Raw genomic sequence first — 23,294 nt, forward strand, 5'->3', positions numbered from 1 at the left:
CTAGAAGAGACAGTAAGATAATTTTAACAACAGAAAAAGCTATCACTTAATCTGAAAATTAGTATTTGTACACATAATAAAAATTACAATGTGATAAAGTTTACCAGCATCTAGCCCTTAATACAGGCTATTTCATAGAAATACTCAAAACTGCACATTATCAGAATATTTACTATTTACAGAGCTATTCACTTACATTGCATATCATGTTTCAGTAAAGCCTTCAAAAAGCAGCCAAGTATTTGTCAGTTTGTAAAATCTTATCTTCTGAACAAATATTTAGAAAGACTGCCAACAGCATACCTTTTTTTTTTTTTTTCCAATATTTATTCTTAATGAACTGGAAGTTATTTTTAAAGGTTGGTAGGTTATTGAAGTAGAATAACAAAACCAGAATACACTATTTTCTTCACTGAAGTTATAACCAAAAAAAGAAGTTACAATTGAAAATCCTACTGTATTACTACAGAAATCATATTAGCACTTTTAAACAAATCTGTTGAAAATAATCAGTTCTGTTTAATATCTTTATCAATGATCTGGACGAAAGGATCAAGTGCACCCTCAGTAAGTTTGCAGATGGCACCAAGTTGGGTGGGAGTGTTGATCTGCTTGAGAGTAGGAAGAGGGATGTGGGCAGGCTGGATCGATGGGCCGAGGTCAATTGTATGGGGTTCAACAAGGCTAAGTGCAAGGTCCTGCACTTGGGTCACGGCAACCCCATGCAACGCTACAGGCTTGGGGAAGAGTGGCTGGAAAGCTGCCCAGCAGAGAAGGACCTGGGGGTGTTGGTTGACAGCCGCCTGAATAGGAGCCAGCAGTGTGCCCAGGTGGCCAAGAAAGCCAATACCATCCTGGCTGGTATCAAAAACAGCATGGCCAGCAGGACTAGGGAAGTGGTCGTGCCCCTGTACTCGGCACTGGTGAGGCCGCACCTCGAACACTGCGTTCAGTTTTGGGCCCCTCACTACAAGAGAGACATTGAGGTGCTGGAGCATGTCCAGAGAAGGGCAACGAAGCTGGTGAAGGGTCTGGAGCACAAGTCTTATGAGGAGCGGCTGAGGGAATTGGGGTTGTCCAGCCTGGAGAAAAGGAGGCTGAGGGGAGACCTTATTGCTCTCTACAACTACCTGAAAGGAGGTTGTAGAGAGGTGGGGGTCAGTCTCTCTCCCAGGTAACAAGCCATAGGACAAGAGGAAATAGCCTCAAGTTGCACCAGGGGAGGTTTAGATTGGATATTGGGAAAAATTTCTTCACTGAAAGGGTTATCAAGCACTGGAACAGGCTGCCCAGGGAAGTGGTTGAGTCACCATCCATGGAGCTATTTAAAAATGCATGTAGATGTGGTGCTTAGGGATGCGGTTTGGTGGTGGACTTGGCAGTGCTAGGTTAGCGGTTGGACTTGATGATCTTAAAGGTCTTTTCCAACCTAAACAATTCTATGATTCTAACCATGAAATAGGTAAGTGACATGAAGCTTTCAGTTTACTTAGGGACGTGTTTTAGTTTAATATATACTTTGAAAACTAACCTTGAGCTTCCAGTTCCGATTCATCCACTGCTTCCCACTTCGAAGGGGCAACTTTAAAAATAGGTTCATTCTTTTTTGAGTCTTCAGCTGTATCCACTGTTGGAGAAAGAGACACAGAAAAATCATTTCCAAAGCTCTTCAAAAGTTCCAGTAGAAAAATCCTACTGTAACAATCAGATTTAAATACTGAAGTGTATTATACCATTTTATTATCTGCAAAGAAAATAATTGGGATTTGGAACCTGATGCGCATAACATCAGAAGACACCTACTATGTCTCTGAAGCAATTACAATCTAAAAGCAGTTTTAAAACTAATTTTTCCTAGAACAAATTGAAATTATCAATTCAACATTTTTCGAAGCTACATGCCATGTCAATTCTTCGCTGTACTTGTAAAAACTACTCGGGGGGGAAAAAAAACCATCAAGAACTGAAGATTCAAATTGAAAGTAAAGTTGAAACATTTCGTACAAGGAACTCCATCAAGATCGTCATCCAGCGATTTAATTGGGACTCCATCCAGATCATCAATAGGAGCAGCATCAATAGGAATTCCATCCACATCTTCTAGTGGAGCACCATCAAGCTCCTCCTCAATGGGAGCACCATCAAGATCATCTGGTACTTCCTGAAAGCAAGTAATAATTATTTCAAGAACAAATCTACATTGCTTTTCTTTACTTCTCCAATTATTGATTCATTTCTTTTTAAAGGAGTAGCTTTAAAAATACCTAAAACCCAAAAAACTCAACTTTAACAATTTTTGCTACCAAGTAAAGTTGCTTATTGCAGAGGAAAAATACGACAATATCCTCCTATAAAAAATTAGAAGCAAGAACTTGGAATTTGTCCACAGTGTACTGGAAGCTTTGCAATATGTATATTCAAAAGAGATATTAAGCTGAGGTTTAGCTTGAAATGAGCCAATTACAGTCACATAAATTATACTTACTAATAGGGAAGATTCCCTGAGAACTAGTAATCTGAACAACTGACAGAAATCAACTATTTAGCAGGAACACAAATTTAAGGAACACACATAAATGACAAACACACCTACCTATTCTAACTTGTTAGGTACAGGCACTGTCCTTCATACATGCATGTTCACCCTGCTCTACTGCTAAGGGAAATAAGCTAACCTTCCAGTTATATTGTAGGTCTCCCTCCTGCTGTTCTGAAAGGCATGTTTCCACAGAGTTACAAAATGAACTTATCCTAAACATACATCCATTTATTAGTGTCCACTGTCTTGATTCTCTTAAATGGTATTTATACATAACTGTAAATAGATCAGTACACATTCACTCAGTGCTAATGATATTCTAGAAATTTTAAGTGTGGAGCTTCAAAATACTCAATAATTTACACATGTCGCTACGCAATAACTAAAACTCACTACATATCCTGTTTAAAATAGCCTCTATTAAAAGAGATAAATGCTGTAGCGTAACTAGAAAGTTAGCAACTTACTGCTCTAATACAACACAGCAAGGATCAAAGTAGAATATCACCAGTGTAAATGATCTATCACAACCTTCCTCTCAAACTAAGAAAGCTCAGGTGGCTCTATTACATCCAAGTGTGACACACACAAAAAGAAAGTGGATGATTCAGGGAGCCAGATGCCTAGTTATTTAGAACTCTCAGAAATTAAAACTAATGCCTGAAATTCTACCTAAAAATTCACAGACAGATACTACAGAGTATTTCCAATACAAAGGAAATACCTGTCATTCTGCACTAGTCTTTGCTCTGAAATGGTTTCACAATGTAACTCTACCACAGCACCTAATCTACAAGCAACAAATGCATAAACAGATTAAACAGTATTTGCATCTGAAAATGTTACACCTGTGTTTAAGAGCAAGGACTCAGAGGAAAAAAAGGTTTATTCACTCTAACAGAGATACCAAAATAATCCTTGCCAGCCCTGTTTTATATTTACACATTTTTCTTCACCATCTGCTAGCATCACTACCAAGCCACTTACCTCTGTTTCTTTATCTTCCATGATATTTACAAGCCCCAAGAAAATATTCTGTAGTTTGATCAGAAATGGTTCTGGATAGATCGCCCAGTCTTCCCAAGCTCGGAAGCATGTCATTACCCTTTGCTAGAAGCAATAGGAAAAAAAAATGCTAATAAATTTTTATTAAGAAATTTTAAGTGATTGGAAATACACCACAGAGAACTACCACTGCAGACAGCTACTCCTAAGCAGTTTCATACTGGAGCATATTACAATGATACCATGCTGAGCAAGACTAGTAATTTTACAAAAATACGTATATAGGAATTATTTTTTTAAAAATCTCACTTGGGTTTTATTTCAGCTGTTCACAGTTCCTATCCCAATAGTAAATTTCATTCTGCCCAGATGTTTGAAGCAGGTGCCTCTAGTAAATGTAACAGAAAATATCTTTCCCTTTGTAAAGTAAAATAACTAAAATTAACACTGGCTTATCATATTATTGAACTGAAATGTTCCTACTTTCATTTTTTTGTAGAAGTGAAGTATATTTGAAATGATGGGCTTCAGCTCAAGCTTGACACATTAAGTGTAGCTGGAGACGTAGATATTAAAAAAATCTACTGCCTGTCTTTACTGTATAATTTAATAAACAGTTTTAAAATAGCAGATAACTAAAATTTATTCTCAATCTAGAGCAATTAGGACCAGAGAAGGTCAGACAACCAGGATAAACACCTTAATACAGAAAAACTAACTACACTGTAAGCTTTGTATTTAAAACTTCTGATTAAAAAAAAAAAAAAGAAAAAATAAAAGATGAACTGTAGAGGCATCTTTAAAACAGGAGAAGGAAAAGCTAGGCTGAGCATGAGAATGGTGAGACACAGAGCACTTTATCTCAAAAATCACTCTCAACTACCCATGGTCAGACTGCTTATCAGACCTCAAAAAATAAAGCCTAACTATCACAAAAATGTTAAAAAGTAAGTTTATGCTGTTATGTCCAGCAGTTTCTTTCCACCCTGAGCAGCCCAAATTTATTTTTGAAACTGAAATATAGGTGGTCCAAAAATAATCAGAAAGCTAGAAGGCCTTGTTTGCAATTCAAGTACTAGATAGATATCCTCTCAACTCCACAACTATACATCCACCAGTACACTCCAGCTGTTAGATGCCAATTTTCTTCCTTAATTTCAAGGCTATCTTTGCAAGAGAGAATTTTTTTTTTTTTTTTAAAAAAAGCTTAATTAGGAAGCTTGAGGTCTAAGCCACCTATCATAGTATGCAATCTCTTGTGCAGGAACATCTATTTATTTGACTTCTATGTCATGTAAATAACAATGAAATACATACCTTGAAATTTTCAGACTGTAAATGGCCTTGTATTGTACGGTAAGTAGCATTGAGATCAGAGAATATCTGACATAATTTTGTTTCAAAACTAGAATTAAACATATACATTTCTTTGGTTAAACTTTGTGATATATGTTTTCTGGACATACATAATTCATGAAAATACCTGGGACACAGGACTCAAAAGCACAAAGTTCTGATCCCTATAGTAGCCATGAACTGAACTACAAAGCAAATATAATTACTATATATTAAATCACCTTGGACAACAACAGAACTGTGAAGGGAGATCTTCACATCTGCTGCAGTCTCTTTATACAGCCTGGAAAGATTGGAGGAGGATAAAAGGAGTTTTACAACCTTATATACAACAAAAGAATTGTCTCAAAATTAAATTTGTATTTTTAAAAAATTCTTAGTTACATTTCTATTCTAATTTACTCAATGAGGCCCTCAATGAAAGCACAGTGAGTAACAGCTGCCTAGCTTCCCTTGAGCTTCTCTCAATGTGCAAAAAATAAACTGGCACAGCAAAGACACACTGCAACAAGAAACATCATTTGCAATTGCTAAAGTTTTGTAACATGCTGAATATTCCCCATCATGCTACCGTAATATTGGAGAGACTCCAGGAAGTAGACACAATCAAGTATCTAAATAGGACAAAGGTACTCTCCCTCGGACATTTTTCCTAAATTCTGCTCAGCACCTTAGAAACGAAGTACATAAACCCCTTATAAATGTCTCCAAACTTTATGAAGAATTAAAAAACACCTTTTAATCAAAAATTCTATTTCAAAAATTGACTTCTTCACATGGATTATTTGCTATACCGTATCTTGAATATTATCTACAGGCTCTCTTTCTGTAAGGAAGCACATGAGTTATTCTAACCCCTATGAGGTTCAATGCAAGTGGTCCCTTGCATAATGCATATACACTTCTTTTTGCGTTCAAAACAATCCTATGCACTAACATGCTACATCTTACACATTTTCATGCAAAGAGATAAAAATATCAGTGTTGCAACAGCATCCTCATAGGAAAGAGTGAATTTCTCTACAACCACATTTATCCAGAGATGTACAAAACTGAATATAAGGATTATTATTTTTTTTTTAATCACCTAAAATATTATACTTACAATTTTCTATAGTAGGAAGCATTGGCAACTTTAGCCGAAGAGTTGTACAACACATCCGACACTAGATATAACCTTGCAATCTACAATAAAGAATGTTCAAATTAAGTATTCTTTCTGCAAAAATGCATATATTTTCAGGATAGTTCTAATTTGATACTTCTAGATAGTTTAAATTAAGTGTAACACAGCCATATTGTTAATAAATATGCTAAGAGGCCATTAGCCCCGTTATGCTACACGGTACTAGCCACTGTAACATGGTATTACGTAGTATTACAAAGGACAGATCATGGCATTCCAATTTTTATTTCCTTGTTTGAACAGACTATTCTGCTGTTTTCAACTTCACAGTAAGGCAGAACATTATTTACAAGCAGGTTCAGAAAGAATAAAAATATATAACAAAATCCCATAGGAAAAAAGCATACTTAAATTCAAGCCCACATTTTAATAAAAAACCTCAATGCCATGTGAAATTTATGAAATAATGCTTGTAAATTATACGCACATGCTGTTAAGTGAGCTCCTCCCCCAAAATACAAGATTATACAAAATCTCCACACCTTCTTAGGAAGAGGAGTCTTCAGAATGGACAACGATTCTGTAATGCAGTCTACAATTTCTTCAGCAGCTTCTGCATTATTTAGACAGAAAACCATTGCATCACCAATATCATTCTTCCGAGGTGTTAATCCACGCAGAATTTCCTCTAATTTGTCCCTCTGTCTGAAATATCAGGAATTTTAATACTTTCAATATAAAATTAACAGTACTTTGGTGAATTTCCATTTAATGATGTTTATGATTTTTCTATCTTTAGGACAAAAGCAATTTTAAATATTTTTATATTCTGTTGCCTGAGTCTTTTCAGTGGCTCATGAACATATGCATCCACATTACATAAATAAACAAAGTGCAAAAAATTCCCACTCAAGTCTTGGCTACACATAGAAATTAATGAAAAATAACTGAGAAATACCTAATGCAGCAGATCAGTATCTCTAATAAAGTAATTATCTCTTTGGATTTAGTTTAAGCCTAAATCAAAATGGCTAAATCTAAAGCATGCAAGTAATTTCTGCTGCAGAATAAGAAACATTAGATTCAGAAAGCTAGCAAGATGCAATTATTTCAGGTTTTCCCAGACCTCCATATATAGAGTACACTCTCAAAAGACTATCTTTTTGAGCCTTTCAAAAAGAAGATGTAAGACATAAATTATGTATTAAAACCTCCAGAACCATGACTGGTATCATAACTATGATGAAAAGAATAAAACAAGAAAAAATTCCACATGCTAAGAACACAGTTGGAACAATAATAGCAAAATAAAGAAAATCATGTATATATTTCCACTACCATAGGCATCGCCACTACACTTCCAATTCACAGCAAAGGATTCTGATGATCTGTCTCCTCCTGCTTATTAACAACTGCTCCCAATTTTAATTTCTGATGAATAGCATTAATAAGTTTAAGATTATAATAACTGTTTAGTTCATGAGATCGTAACAGTGTTGAGAAAGGTGCTACATACCCCCACCAACAGATAGGAACAGAAAATGGGGAAAAACTCTCATCTTCCCAATCCCCCAATGAAAAAAGTCATTGTTCAGTGATGACAAATCTAACCAAATCCAGAACGTACTTAGCAACAAGTCTTTTTTGATGATACTAACTGAAAAGCATTGAGGTTAAGAGAGTTTCTAATTAATATTATGACAAGCATGATAACATTTTAGGGATGATGTGTTATAACTACAAAAACACAACAGGAAAAAAACAAGCAGATTAGCAGTTAAAACAGCACTGTAAATTGATGGAAGTTCATACTCTTCCTTAAGTGCACCCTTCTTGTTCGGTTCCTCCACAAATGCTTCCGTTTCTTGCTCTTCTGACATCCCATGCAAGTATGGATTCAATGGTGGTGGCCTCCAAAATGATCCATTTTTGAACATACGGAAATCTTCTGTCCTCCACTTGGTTGGAGCATCCCCCTACAAAAACACAAAAGTATTTTTATTTTGGTGTTCTTTTATTTCATTATGCTTGAAGTTATGAATTGTCACTAAAATTCTACTTGCCTGAAGAATTGAATAAAGCTTCCATCTGTAATATACATGGGCTGGAGTCTGGTTTTCAAATAAAAACCTAAACCAAAGAGCAAAGAAAAGACACAAAACTTATTACAAATTATTTAACTGAAGCAAATTCAAAAGGAAGTAATAAAAAAAAAAAATAACCAAACCCTGTTCAGAATCCCACCTCAGCTACAGAGTGAACTCAAGATAGCTAAAAACATGTACACCTACAGCACAGCTGTGCAGAACAAGTGCAACTGCTCCACACACATACATATGCAATCTGCAAAGCAGAGCGCAGAATTCCACAAAGGCACAGCATTTCTCAGAAGTTAAAAGCAGAACAGGGTCCGAAAGAATGACTGTGCAGCCCCACAGTAAAGCAGAAGAATCATTAGTGCAAAGAGTCACTAAGGGAGCAACTGCAGCCTCAGCACAAGTGGTGCAGGAACTCGTACTTATACAGTTAGGTTGCTCAGATCAAATACTAAATGACTTGAAGTTTTCCACCAGTAAATTGTCTGTCAGAACACTCTGACAAGATCAGAGGGTGGGGGGTGGCAGGGGAAGCAGCCCATTTTTAATGGCCAGGATATTTTGACCTGCATATTTTCTCAATTTGTATATAAAAATCATAATGAAGCACTTCAACCTTACTGCAAATACAACATGTTTAAAAGGTCACTTAGTATTTCCCTGAAAAAGTTTTTCAGAGACTGCATTTCACAAGAAGTTTGGAAATTGATCCTTTTTTATTCCATTAATGACAAGAGCTGGAAATTCTGTAACTTCACTATGTCAGCTAACGTTTAATCCTATTTGCATTGATATCAAAGAAAAATGACTCCCAGCTCTTGCTAAAGCTTAGAAATTAGGCTCCAGGAGGACTGGCCTTTACATTGAGCTAGCCTGTCTGTTTTGGGCGGGATTTTTTTCTTTTTTTAAAGTGTATGCTACTGCTTCCACTGATGACTTTGAATCCCTCAGAAAAGTAGGCGTTAAATGTAATTTTATTTATTTTATATATATTTATATATGTAAAAATGTATTTTATAGTGTGTATCTAGTATTTTATTTAAATGTACACATTAGTAACAACTGCAATAAAAGTGCATTCTTCATCATAAAAAGATAGCATAAGCATTTGTACAATTTGTAAAATTTAAATCTGCACATAAAGGTAGGCAAAGTAAAAACAACTCTTATTAGTATTTCAGAATTGCAAAATATTAGCAACAGTGAAAATAGTTAGCACTATTTCAAATTGAAGCAATGTAATAAGCACCTGAACATTGGATTGTTGATTTCTCGGTTCATGATCATGGCTTCAAACATAGGCCCTTCCCGTACCACAAACTCTATCATTCGATGTATCAAAGCGAGCAAATTCCTACAACAACAACACAGTTAAAGAAAAATTGATTCAGACCTAACACTATATAAAACTACACTTCACCTAAGATACTACAACTGTGCAGGAGATTATTTTGCTGTATTGTTAAGAAAACTGTATAAAAGATAAGGTAACATGGAACATATTATAGCCTTGCATCATAGACCTGGGCATTCTAAAATAAAAACATGCCTAGGAGTGGTGGAGTAAGAATTTAAGAGACCTCTTTCCTGAATTTCCACGGCTTGGCCTACAACCATCTCTTGCTTAGCAGAAGCTTAATAGTCCTTATGCACAAAAATGGGCAACTGAACACCAAAGTACAATTAACTATCAAAAACTAAGCCCTCATCTAAATTGTCTAGAACTAAGACCAAAGCATTAGCTAAAGTTCAGAGAAACAAGTGGCTGAATATTACGCTCAAAATCAAAACACACATACTTTTGAATATTCAACAGAAGCTGCATTCAGCTTTCAAACTATCCAAGTATGAAAGGAAAAGCAAATAGCCTTCCTGATGCCAAACTGGGCAATGGTTTTATTAAATTTAGATAATCTCTTTTTGGTCAAGACTCAACTATTGGCATAGAACAAAACTGTCCATCATTTTGTGTCATACCTTCCAGTGTTTGCTCCCTCATACACTCAAGTGAACCAAATCACAATTTAAAAAAAATAAACATCTGTATTCGTTTCATTCAGCACTACAACCTGATAGGCAAGAGGCAGATGTGAAGTGCACATTTTTCAAGCCACATCTGAAAATGCAGAGCCCCTTATAAGCATGCTAACAGGAGACAGTCATATAAAGAGTAGTGATCATCGGTTTCCAACCTTTTGGGGTTTTTTGGAAACAGGATCCTGAATTTTCAAATATTGATTACCTACAAATATCAATAGCTCCACAGCACATGTCCTTTGAACGTGATGCAAACAAAAAAAATATACAGAATTTTACATTTTTAAATTTATTTTCTTAGATGCAACAAATGGATATTGGTTGTTTACATGTATCTCATTAGATATCCGTTTAGTAATTTTTTAATTACTAAAATTCAAAAATTGTTACATTGAAAAGCTGCAGAATTTTCTATTCATTCTTAGTAATGAGGTGATTATTTTCTACCATGAGTATTCAAAGTTCTGCCACAGATACAATGCACTAGATCAAAAAAATTTTCAACTTAAAAACACAGTAATAAAAACCTGCCCCTGCCATCTGCAAACTTAGCAAATGTTCTGTTTTATACCAGCTAGCATTAAATATACATTTACCTCAAACGTTACACAAAAAACTAGCTACTTACAGCTCAATTTTCCTGTCTGTTTGCTTTTCACAATCCCAGAAACATTGTAAAGAGGACATAGTCTCAATAATTCTGTAGCCATTTTATTTAAAGCAGTGTTCTGAAAGTCTAAATACCAAGACTGCTCTTGTTATATGAACTGTATTTGAAAACATCCGTAAGAAAAAAAAAATTACAATTAGCTTTCAAGCCTCTGAGCTACTACACCATTCATTTATTTTAAAGCAAGTTCAATGTGATAATTTCTGGCTTCCTGCAGAACCATGCCATTGGTTTTCATCTAATTTTTCTTTCATCAAGTACAATAAAGTTGTATAAGAGCAGCTTATGCTTAAACAAGAGCATCTGCTTTGGAAAGACCTCAGATATATGAAAAAAGATTCAGTACATCCCATATCTGGAAGAGGGCGTTACAAACATTTTGGTATGTAAGACATGACTACTTGAAAGTGAATTTCTCAGAAAAAACTTGATTGTGTATACAAGGTTTTCCGTTTAGTAAATACTAAAAAGTAAGAGATGTTAAAAACTGGTATTGAAAATTTTCAAGCAAAGGAGAATAATTAAACATATTATCCCACTGAAGTCAGTCAAAATTTTTGCATGACGCAATGCATTGTGTAATAGGCTTAGCACTTGTCATTAGCACCTTTGAAAGTCATCAGGAAAAAAAAAATTAAAAGTATTTTCAAATACAATTCAATTAACATGAGCTTTTCTTATCACACGAGCTTTCAAAATGCTACAGTAAATAAAATGGAAACATTTTTCTCTGAAAGCTAATTACTCTGTGAGCACTGTACAGTTTTACAAGCACTTGTTCTACTACTCAATATGTTTCTCAAATCAAGACTCCTCTTGGTCGCCCTCATTATTCATGTCTCTACCCAACAAAAATTGTACTGTCCTAAAATTTCATCAAAAATACTAGCGCATTTGAGCATCTATTGAGTATATGTTAATATACTACTATAACTAGCTTCACAAATCTCCTCCTTCCCCCCCACACACGCGAAAAAAAAGAAAAAAGGGACTTTGTGACAATTAAAACAGTGTAGTAAAAAAAGATGATAGTTTTAAGTGCATTATTTTAAAATGTCATTTAGCTTAAGTTGGCCAACAAAAAAAAGGTTTTCAGTTATAATAAAACCACATTTATTGGAGCCGATCGTACCAATGTCTGGTCAAAAACTGTATACTTTCCCAATCCATCCCATGATGTTTTCCTGGTCCCCCGCTGCCGCAGACAGTTCAGCTGGTGTTGCTCACCAAGGCCAATGTCAAAGAGAATTTGGTAATCTTTTGTGCTTATTTACTTTTAAAACAGTGTTGTGTTCCTATGTTCGGGAAAAGGCTTTAGCTTAACTGAGCAAGAGTATACCTAGACTAGTGTGAAGGCAGGAGCACTGATGGGGACCAAAATGTAAAAATACCCTTGCAATACAGAAATACCTTTTTCAGCGACCAAAATTATTAACTGTTGCACATTTAAAAAAATAGCAGAAATCAAAATTTATTTTTAACTGAATTGGTTACAAATTGTACAAATAAAAAAAAAGAAAGAAAAAAAACCCCTGCAGCGCCACACTGGAGACAGCTGCATCCTAGCTATGAAGTACTCAGAGGTTTATGTCAGGACTTATACAGCGTCTCTAAGACAAGCTACTTCACCCTAGTGTTCACTCACAAAATTACTCTGCAACTATTTCTAGTGCTCAAATTAAATGCAAAAGATAACCATTTAAATCTATCCTCACTAAAAAAAGGAGTTATTAAGATAAGTACAATAAGACTGTAACACACACACGTTTCTCTCAAGTGTCATGAAAGAACCATTGCTCAGTCAAGCCATTACCTTTTCCTCAACATCACCATTTTTCTTTAAAATTCCGAAGGGGAAATTTTCTATATTTAGATCAGTAATAATAAAGAAAAACATGTACCTTTCTGTTGGGATAACCACTTTGACTATGGCTTGCGACAGAGTCTGTATATGAAGTCACATCAGATAATAAACATAGAATATGTGAGTATTGTTAACAAGTAACAAGCAAAAATATACATATGCAATGAAAATACTACACATCTATCACAAGTTTTGCAGGCAATCACTGCTGTGAAGTTATAACTAAGCAATTACACAAAATGCAAATGGTTGTGTCAGTGAACCATAAAGGTTCACTAATTGCAAAGTATCAGAACATTCCTGTCAGAATGTACATTGATGCACTGAATAGGTACTACGCTGAATATAATTAAGAAAGGAGTTCTTAAGTTTATGAAAAGATTCTAAACTATTTGACTTGGATCACGTTGGTATTACTTTATTCCCAAGTCTTACAAAAAACAGCCCTAACATTTAAGTGTCATTCAAAGAATCAACAAATTCTTACAAATGTAAATCAAGCTGGTTTGTGATTACAAGATACTTACCCTTTTATCAGCTAATATTCCAGAAAAAAGTTTGAAAACTGACTCCATAAGTAGCAAAAAATACTTACTCAATGTCCAGATTAATTACCTTCTACACAAAATACAACTTCTCTACTGTAAAAATATTGCTACCCAAATTACAATGTAGTATTTTCTATAAAGAAAGCAATTTAGATACTGCAATTTGGCAGCCAACAAAAGGGGAGGACGTAGGAGAAAAAAATCCAGGGAGCCTGGAGGGGGAAAATGATAGCCAGATTTAAAGCAGCACTAAAATAAATCAAGACTCAATATACTGTACCCTAACACAGACATGGAACAGAGCTTCAGGAATTAAGTAGGTTCCCTTGGGCTACAGCAGGGAGCCAGTGAGTTTGTACACTAAGGGCCGCCAAAGTCAGCCTGAACAATGCAAATCTATGAAGCCACTGAAATACTGTCACAGATGTAGTATTTAACAATGAGATATGGCCCAGGGTACTGTAAGTTACCTTCTCAAAATCTTCCTTGTTTTTTGGTGGTGGTAACATTGGAGCATTAGGATTCTTCAATCTCTCCCTAGGCTGGGCATTAAAAGGCAGTCCTGACGGAGGAGGCGGGAGGGTATGCTCCATCATAGAAGGCGGAATGTATATTGGATGTGGTGGTATAGGTACAGCTTTGCCCCAACCTAGCTTCATTTCAAATGACATAATCATCTTGCCTGAAAAAGTGAAAGTAAAAAACCAAACAAATAAACAAACAAAAACAAAAAAACACACACACAAAAACAAACAAAAAACCACCATTTTGTTATAAATTGGTTCTGTGTCGCTGGACATTTCTCTGTGTAAGTGCAGCATTTACGTTTGCCTGCCATGGTTTACTTTTTGCTTACACTGTTGATTAGTGTATCACATCTATCAGACTACATCATGTGCAAACGAAAGCCTATTACATGAAATATTTTATTAATCTTCCCCCAATATACATTTTCAGGAGACTACAGTACACAATTACTTGACTTGCTGGGGGAAAAAAATTTAAAAAATTTGATATTCAGCACATCAGAATGAACAGAGTAATTTTAAAATTATATTATTTCTGCACTTCAATTCTTAAAAATGTTTTGTTCATAATAACAAGTTTCAAATTATGTTATTCAAAACCAAATGTAATAACCAATTAGAACTCCTACATAGTGTAAGCCTACTTACTAATGGTCCTAATAAAGCACCATTTTGAGTAAGCTATGCAGGGGCAACCTTTCATTTTTTATTCTTTTTGTCTAGGATGCTGATTTTTTATTTTCAAGCTATTCCTGAACTGTAAGGACATAGCTTTCTTCATCATATGAGATATTCTTTTCCTTTTTTCAAATAAAAGATAGGCAAGATAGTCCATTTACATATGGACTATCTAATGTTGTAGCACAGCTACCTCTTCAGTATTAGGAATTTAGCCATTATTCAAAAGAACGTAATATTTATCACCAATTATTGATTGTATCCTGTGCACTAGTTAAATTTAGTCACACAAAAAAAAATTATTGTTGGTAAACAACTACAAGTAATAGATTCCTTCTTAAAATAGCCTGTTTACAGAGGAGAGATTATCAAACATTACCTCCTGCACATATCTTCAAAACAGTCAAAAATATTACATCTGTACCCACACCAAATGCAAACAGTATTCCCAGCCCTTGTGTATGCTATAGTTTGCTGACATTCAGCTGCCAGTAAAACAGTCCGTGTAAACTAAAATCACTGCCAGTGTGGTATCTGTTGGAGTTACAGCATACCTATCACTAGTATGATAAAACAACTTGAAGATATGCTTACAGTTACTTCTCAATATTCCTACAAAGATAATTGCAATTCCAAACTGAGAAACCTGTTTACCATTTAAATTCTTTAATGCTCTTTCAGCATCTCTCCTGTTCATAAAGGCAACAAAGCCACAATTTCTTTCTCTTGCTCTTTCTTCATCAGTTCTTGGCCACATAATTTTAACACTCGCTAAGGGTCCAAAGCGTCCAAATTCTTGACACAGCATCTCTTCATTCATCTACATGAGAAAAGGTAAAAATTAGCATCTTGTTACTGTATTTCTAAGATACTCATTTATATTATTGTCCAAATGTTGAGATTTTAATTTTCTGAGTTTCTTGAAAAACAACACTTCATTGATACCCCCCCAAAGCAATCTACTGCAAAAATAATAATTTAAAAAATTGCATTTTAAACTGAGCACACTCAAATTTTTGAGATATGATCCACTTGCACAGAGATATCCATGGAAAAATAATTTTAACTGAGCATTTTTGCATCTAGTAACTGATAGTCTAAACCTTAACTTTTACAGCTTCATGCACAGAGCATTTATTCAAATGAATACTGTCTCTACAGTCAGCAACTGTACCTAGTATATGGGTTTAAACATATGCGTATGGTTTAAAATAAAAAGGGGGGAAAATTGCCACCGGAAAAAAAGTTCAGCTAGACTCAAATATGCCAACACTGCACTTCATTTCTTGGCTCCAAACTTACTTGAGGATTAATGTTTCCAAGATACAAATTTGTTGTGCTTGGATCTCCAACATCATGTGACCCTGGTGCATAATCATCCAGTACTACAATGATGGAGGAAAAAACAGAAAAGAAGTCATCATAATCCTTGCTATGCATTTCAGTGACAACATTATATTGAATGAGAAAAGAATCTATATTACCACCAGATGATCTGTTTCTTCTTGAAGGAGCATCCACTGAATAAATAGAAGAAAAATATATATAATTTAGTCTACAAGTTTTGTAGCCCAAACAAACATAAAAAATAACATCTACTTACTTGAACGACGCTGGCCATCTGAATCTGACTGGGGTGGTTCAAAACGACTCAATCTACCTTTTGTTTTATGTCGTTCATCACGCTCCTCTTGTATTCTACAAAACAAGTTTATCATAAGTAACAACTTAATACCATTTTGAGGTTTTTATTTTAAAATTTTCAATTAACTTTAGAATTATGAGAATTTTTAATATTAAACAATGGGCTTGTTAAAAATTTCAAATTGCCAGTATGTTTGAATTTCTGTTTAATCAACTGGAATATATCTACCAGAATTATTCCAGCTGCATGCTTCCTCATTCATACTGTCAGGGTGTTTTAATCTCACACAAAATTGACTTGGTTTGAGAAGCAGTTTACAAGACCAGAAATAAGAACTGTTTTCAGAAAAAGCGACCCGAATTCCACACCCAACTGCCAGAGATATACTGACCATTCAGATTACTTTTCAAGATGCACACAACAAGTGTCTACTTCTCCTCTTACCTTTTCTTAGCCTTATTCATGTAGGCTGTCACCTTGTAGGACAGACACCCCCATATGACTATCTCCAGAACATACAGGATCTCATCTGTTTATACCTCTGAGGATAGTACTCACACAAGTAACTAATTGGTTCTTTGTAGTTTGGCCTTAAATCCTGGTACGAAGATATTGTGTACCAGGAATACAAGGCTGTCAATTCAATTCATTTACATCAACTAATGAACAGACAGCAGTGAAGTTCAGACACTACTCACAAGAGTCATTTATGGATTTATAATGAAGTACCTATTGTTTTCTAATGGATACAGATTATTTTGTTTTCCATCTCTAACATCAGTGCAAATATGTGGCACTCAGTTACACTTAATATGTGCTGCTCTTTCTGTTGTATTACACATTCAAAAGTGAAAGAATCTGCTTTTTGAAGCATTCTTCAGCTTGTTTTTAAAATTATGCAAGCTGAAGTACATCTCTAAACTGTAATTACAAGTCTTATTTCTGCATTAATACAAAAGCTCAACCTCATACTACAATTCCTCTGGATATAGTTTTAGAGACACTGACAAAACTTCTTATTCTTCCTGAGTCTAATACATATTTCAGTTTGCTACCAATCTCTTTGCTACATCCCCCATCAAGAGAAAAGTCAACACCAAAAACCTGAACATGCATTACAGTACCTACTTGTCTTGCTGTATCTTCACTAACTTTAACAATGCATGAGACCATGTTAAGAAGTGTTCTCATTTACAGGCTCACACTTGCTAATTTATAGCAGAATTGCATCTCAAGTTCCACTTGTAAGTAACATACTGACAGCAGCTGTCAAAAACAAACCTAGGTTTCCATTTTTTATCCTGGTAGATGGCTGGTTGATTCAATCATCAAAGCCTCTATTCACACCTAACTGATCCAAAAATCATCTTCAGTAGCTTTGGAAACATAGCCAGTCATTCATGTACAGGGATCTCTGAAATACTTTATGCCTTTACATGTAATTTTTTTGGTTAATTGCTCTGGATATTCTTCTGCTTCGGAAGGCAGTACCAAACTGTTTCAAAGGTCACAATCAAATATCTCTGACATGCAATGAAATCCATTCATTTCAACAGACAAAGACTTAAGCCAGCAAACATGGTTTGTTTTTTTGATTATTTTATAGCCTCTGGTTGATGCCAGATTTCAAAACAGAAGTCCTTTTCAGCAATAGTGATAAACACTTCCTATCACCAATCACCATAAGAAAGGGCGTAAATATCAAGGAACACCAGAGAACTAATTAGATGGCAACTGATTATCCAGACAAATCACAGACACCTATACCAAGCATCTACCAGCATGAGTTCGTACTCTGTTTAATTATCATTGCCATTGTTAATTAAGTTATACCACTCCACAAGCATTTGGGAAAAAAACCAAAAACCTACTTTGGGAAACAGCTTAGCAAGAAAGATCCTAAATACTGCCTGTAAAAGCAAGGTAAAAAACCTTGCATCTTTATTTACAGTAAAAACTAGTCAAACTTACTGCTTTAATTCTTCTTTAAAAAGTTCCAAATTACTCTTTTTCTTTTCCTTCTCTCCTTTCTTCAAAGGCTAAAATTAAAGATATATCAGCCAACATTTCAGCAGATAAAATGAAACAAAAAATAAAAATTATATGTATATAACAAAATTTTAGATAATTTCCATGCATATTTTACCCACAGCTTTCAAAACCAAGTAAACTACAGGAGGAAAAAAAAAAAAAAACCAAAACAAAACAGACTTGAAAACATTAAGACTGAGTGCTATCAAACACAAAGCTAGAAAATATAAAAGCTAGAAAATATAAAATTAAGGATAGCTTAAACTAAACTTTGTTACTTCTCATTATTACAATACAGCATGTGTAATAAAACACTCTCTCTACAACATACAAATTTAAGATATCTGTGATTTATTTTGTCAGTTTATTCTACTTAGAAACTTAGAAGCTGACTACACCCCTAGCAAGCTGTCATGCTCTAATTAAATTGATATGTGTACATATATATGTAAATTATTTTACATATATATATTCAATTATTTTATCCACAGACAAACATTCTATGTAAAAAGAATTTCCTTCTCTTGCTTCCTTTTGGATATAATACAGGTCTGAAGAAACAGTTACTCTAAATAGTTCAAGATCCTCAGAAAAAATACTCTTGAATGACAAAGAATATGGATATTGTAATACTTTTTTTTTTTTACTGTAATATATGTACCTTAACTAACTCATGTGAAGTCTTATCTTCAACAACATTGCTTTTATATAACCAAATTTAAATGAAAACGTTTCCAATAGGCAGACATACAAAATATTTATTGTGTTACACACTACAGCTTTGGAAAAACTGGACTTCCTACTCACCCCAGGCAAAGTTGTTTGTTTGTTTTTGTTTTTGGGGAGGGTCTGCCAAATAAATAAAACCATTTTTACCTCATTATCTTCAATCACCATTGGACAGGGCAAGTGAGTAAACTGATTGCATTACTTGATAAGTATTTATGACAAATTTGAAAAGCAGTAATATTCTTACAGTACAAACACTTGCATATGACAGAACAGAGCTCAGCATAATAAAAAATGCTACAATTCGTTTCTGTAACTGTAGAGCTTTACATACAATGAAAATCAAAACTGCCATCCAGTATTACCCCACTAGTCTAAATTTGAGTTTCGTTTAAAGCTGGAGGGAGGCTAGGATGGGATTACCCACAATTATCACATTACATGTAATTTCCCACCCTAAGAGGCAGTATCATATATTTTTCACTTAAGCTTAAAAATCATAGTAAGCTCTATTAAAAGACTTTTTAAAGATGTCCAAGACATTAATTACAAATTACACATATACAGTAGTAACAGTAATCATATGTAACTATCACTTGACTTGAAGACTAAGTTTATTCATAATACTTCCATTACTTTTTATGATGAAATCTCAGTTTAACAAAAAAAAAGTATCAAACCATGCAGAAGTCAAAATAAATTAAATAAAAACAAGGTGTTCAGCTTCCAAAATGTGCAAGTTCTACAACTTATTTAGTACAATTCAAAGAACTAAAGGGAATTCTCAAATATTACCACCAAAAAAAAAAAATTAAAAAACCTCACCACGAAAAACTTGGATCAATGCAAAGGTCAATTTTTTTTTTTTAAGTTGTAAAAACCTAAAAACAGATGGCACCAAGAAGAATCGCTTCTAAAACTTCACAAGTTCTCAGGACTGGAAATACTGCTACTTTGCAACAGTCACTAAATCTGTATTCCTGAGAAGTCTGTTTCAATTAGCAGGAACACAGCAGAAACATACAGCAGCCAAATCAAAGTGCAGTACTAGTTATATCATGCTGCTATACCTGGATACAGGGCTAGTGGACCTCTGCATTTCATCATCTTGTAATTTTCTACGGGAATTAGCAAATCAAAATTTCCACCTTCTTTTAATATGTGATAAATGCAGATAAAACTACTCTGCAAGATCACACAGACCTTTTTCTAAGCACTTCTAAACACTTCCTAAGTATGGGGTTAATATTCAAATAAGAAACTTACAGGTTTTTTGGTTTCTATCATTAAGAGGGATGGAGGCTTCTCATTAGATGGCTGGCTTGGTTGATTTTTTTGATCTGAAAATCGTGATGAAGGCTTATAGATTTTACCCCGTTTTTCATCTGTTTCATGCTCCTCTGAAATTAAAGGCAAATTAAAAACATTGTATTAACTAATGCTGCACAATACTGTACATTAGAAAGAATGCTGTTGTTCTTTAGTATTGTTAATTCAATTCAATATATTATTTCATAACAAAAAAGTTGTCATACAAACTTTCTGTAATTTAACATATTTTAATATGAAGAAAAAGAACAAAGATTAGGCATTTTAAAACAAAGCATTTTTTCCTCTCAAGTTTAAAAGACAAATCACGCTATTACCTACCTAGTGAGTCAAAGCATAAAGTACATTTTAGCATCACGTTTCCTTTGCTGCTTCTAATGTAACATATTAATTTTAAAATGCAATTCAAAGCCAATCTTCATCTTTACTCAAAGCCAAATGATCCACCACCCCCCAAAAAAAGATTAGTTATACCTTTAGATGCATTAACGATTCCTCCTCTTACAAATGTTTTCACTTTATTACCATCGCTTCCTTCAAAGGCAGCAAGGAATTCTTCATAAATTTCTGCAGCAGCCTTCTCATCCTCCTACAGAGCAAATGTTAATCTATTTACTATCAACACAGAACAACCTTCACTAGACAGCTATTCTTAAATTAGCTACATGACATTCCTTTTTATTTTCTAGAGTTCATGCTCCAAACTGCATCAAATGAGTTTCAATTTTAGACAGAAATCGAATTTCTGAGAAATGTGGGAAGAACACAGCACATAATACGTAAAGCACATAAGGCCTGTATGCTCAATATGACTGTTCATTTCCAAGAGTTTACATGGCAATTTAACATTCAAAAGATACCAAATAGAAAAGATAATATGAAAGACCAGCATTATGAGATTGGAGCTTTGTTGACGTAAGCATCAGAGAACAGTACGTATTCCATCTTACCCATTGCAATCAACCCATGTGACTGAAGGAGATTAACAACAGGATCACCTTTATGTATTTCCCAGGGAAGTTAATTCAATGACTTAATAAAGTTGACTGAGACCCTAAATTTAGCACTACCGTGTTTCTTTAGGCTAGTATTTCCAGCAACCTAGCAGGAGATAACTCACTGAAATATAGTAAGAGTTGTGTGTGTAAAGTTCAAAGCCCAAAATTTTCAAAACTTTCACCTTACCAACTATAAACTACATATTTCCTAAAATTTGTATGCTCCTGAGTATCCTAAAATTCAGCATCAAATTCTAATGTTTTTATTAATTCCAAAAGAAGTCATTAGACAAAAATATGTTTTACAGAATAACAAGGATGTGTATTGAAACAGAGACAGCAGGTACTCTTTCCAATTACTGAAATCCAACAAGAAGAGAGCAAACAAAGAACAGAAAATAACCTAAGGCAATGGCTGTCTTCATTTTGAGCAATACAACAATCAATGGATTGTTGCAATTCAGTATTTCAGGAAACCAGAGAACTTGATTTCTCACACAGAGGAAAGGGGAGCAAGACTCTCTCTCTATCTTAATGCCATGGATGTCAAGAACAAATTAAACATGTAAAATAAATTCACTTCCATTCTTCAAAAGCTGCAATTATCAAAACAAAGAAATTTGGTGGTAAAGCTGGTTGTAATCTAAAAGCAAACTTATTTCAGCTCTGCATACAAAATAAAGTTTTCACTGTATACCATTACCTTCTTTTTTAATTCTTCTTGCTCCTTCTTGCTCAGAGTCCGTTTGGCAGCACTCATTTTGCCAATACTGAATGCTTTAAGCTTGCTTTCCATTAGAGGCTGCAAAGGGAGTAAGAAAACATACATTAAACTGTTTACAAAACAATCAAAATAATATTACTCTTTACCTTGGTCTACCCCAGAAACTTTCTACCTGAAGTGACTTAACCTAAACAAAACAAAGAAAAGGCTTACTGTACTTCTCTCTGAACTTGCCATTATCTAATACAACCAAAAAATTTAAATCTATGCCTTTTTTAAAAACAAGTCATCCTTGGTTTAATGAGAAAGCTTTTAACACACCATTCAAACACAGCTGAAATCTGAAGGGTACTTGCTGTAAGAGCCAGGCGATCTTATCACTACAGAACGCACAGTTTCTAAACCTTTGGAAATATATGCTTTGCACTATGGTTCCTTTTTGATCATTGCAATTTCCAGGAAAACAAAACAAAACAACAAAAAAAGAAAAGTTCTAAAAGCTTTTCTGACTATTTTGGCCAGAAGAATATTTGCGCAAGGCTGAAGAGGTGTAACTGAAGAACAAAATGGATGCAACCTTCAAGTACAACTGAAATGTAAAGTGTGATATGTTTGCTTGAAGAAGAAAATGCATTCTTGAGGTTTTCAGCTGCTATTTAAATAAAACAAAAGACCTAAAATATAGCTCCTAGATTCTTTCTATTTTAGGTAATTTAACCTCCATTCCTCCCTTCCTGAAACCCTGATGAAGAAAGGACTCATGTAACAGTCATTTCTGGAGAGTAAGGAATTAGAATTCCTAAGATTCTGTTTAGGTAGTTCACAGACAGTAAAACATTGAGAGAGGAAAGACAACAGGATGAAGACTACGTTTAAAAGACATGGGCAATGGGAAGGAAAGGAGAGAAAAGGTAAGAAATTTCTCTGGAAACTCCTAGCTTAACACAGTAATTCATAATGAATCAGCACAAGAACAAGAAAAAAGCCTTGGAAGAGCAAAACAAGCTTTATCTTCAAAATATTTTGATGCTCTTACACAGTGCACAGTGATGTTTAAAACCACCGCTTTTTCAACGACAGTTCTTAAAAAAAATCAGCTCAATTTAATAAAACATCAAGACAAATAAGGTGAATAACTTAACTGTTGTATTATTAAAAAATTGCAGATACTAACTGCAAAAAGAGTTTCCTCTGGAATAATTTTCTTTGTAAAGAGTTTTATTTCTACTATCGGCTTCCTACTGAGAATTTTTACATATGAAAAAGCACTGTGGAAAAAAAAAAACCTGTTTGAAATACCTTCGGTTTATAATCCTTGTTTAGTATCACAAACACCTCTTAGATCTGTGCCAAGTGTATGACTAAAATAGCTCATATTTCTTTGAAAAATGT

At 34.4% G+C, this 23,294-nt stretch overlaps 1 protein-coding gene across 6 annotated transcripts in view; it reads right to left on the minus strand.

Moving 5' to 3' along the window:
- U2SURP (U2 snRNP associated SURP domain containing) overlaps window positions 1-23,294 on the minus strand; it is a 46,905-nt gene that overhangs the window by 14,034 nt on the left and 9,577 nt on the right. For 2 of the 6 annotated variants that reach the window (XM_075507227.1, XM_075507222.1), the window contains exons 3-22: window positions 21,882-21,980; window positions 20,655-20,769; window positions 20,118-20,251; window positions 18,930-18,971; window positions 18,063-18,130; window positions 16,050-16,144; window positions 15,931-15,966; window positions 15,749-15,831; window positions 15,101-15,266; window positions 13,712-13,923; window positions 12,731-12,774; window positions 9,372-9,476; window positions 8,090-8,156; window positions 7,839-8,002; window positions 6,569-6,731; window positions 6,006-6,085; window positions 4,862-4,949; window positions 3,527-3,649; window positions 2,005-2,161; window positions 1,532-1,627 (exon numbers count right to left, since the gene is read on the minus strand). In XM_075507227.1, coding sequence (XP_075363342.1) covers window positions 1,532-1,627; window positions 2,005-2,161; window positions 3,527-3,649; window positions 4,862-4,949; window positions 6,006-6,085; window positions 6,569-6,731; window positions 7,839-8,002; window positions 8,090-8,156; window positions 9,372-9,476; window positions 12,731-12,774; window positions 13,712-13,923; window positions 15,101-15,266; window positions 15,749-15,831; window positions 15,931-15,966; window positions 16,050-16,144; window positions 18,063-18,130; window positions 18,930-18,971; window positions 20,118-20,251; window positions 20,655-20,769; window positions 21,882-21,980 — 2,137 coding nt within the window. Of the gene's footprint in view, window positions 1-1,531; window positions 1,628-2,004; window positions 2,162-3,526; window positions 3,650-4,861; window positions 4,950-6,005; window positions 6,086-6,568; window positions 6,732-7,838; window positions 8,003-8,089; window positions 8,157-9,371; window positions 9,477-12,730; window positions 12,775-13,711; window positions 13,924-15,100; window positions 15,267-15,748; window positions 15,832-15,930; window positions 15,967-16,049; window positions 16,145-18,062; window positions 18,131-18,929; window positions 18,972-20,117; window positions 20,252-20,654; window positions 20,770-21,881; window positions 21,981-23,294 lie in introns of those variants that run through there. The other 4 variants (XM_075507224.1, XM_075507226.1, XM_075507225.1 and 1 more) reach the window with 4 other exon arrangements.

This window comes from Mycteria americana, chromosome 7 (assembly GCF_035582795.1).
Source record: "Mycteria americana isolate JAX WOST 10 ecotype Jacksonville Zoo and Gardens chromosome 7, USCA_MyAme_1.0, whole genome shotgun sequence".
Classification (NCBI taxonomy): Eukaryota; Metazoa; Chordata; class Aves; order Ciconiiformes; family Ciconiidae; genus Mycteria; species Mycteria americana.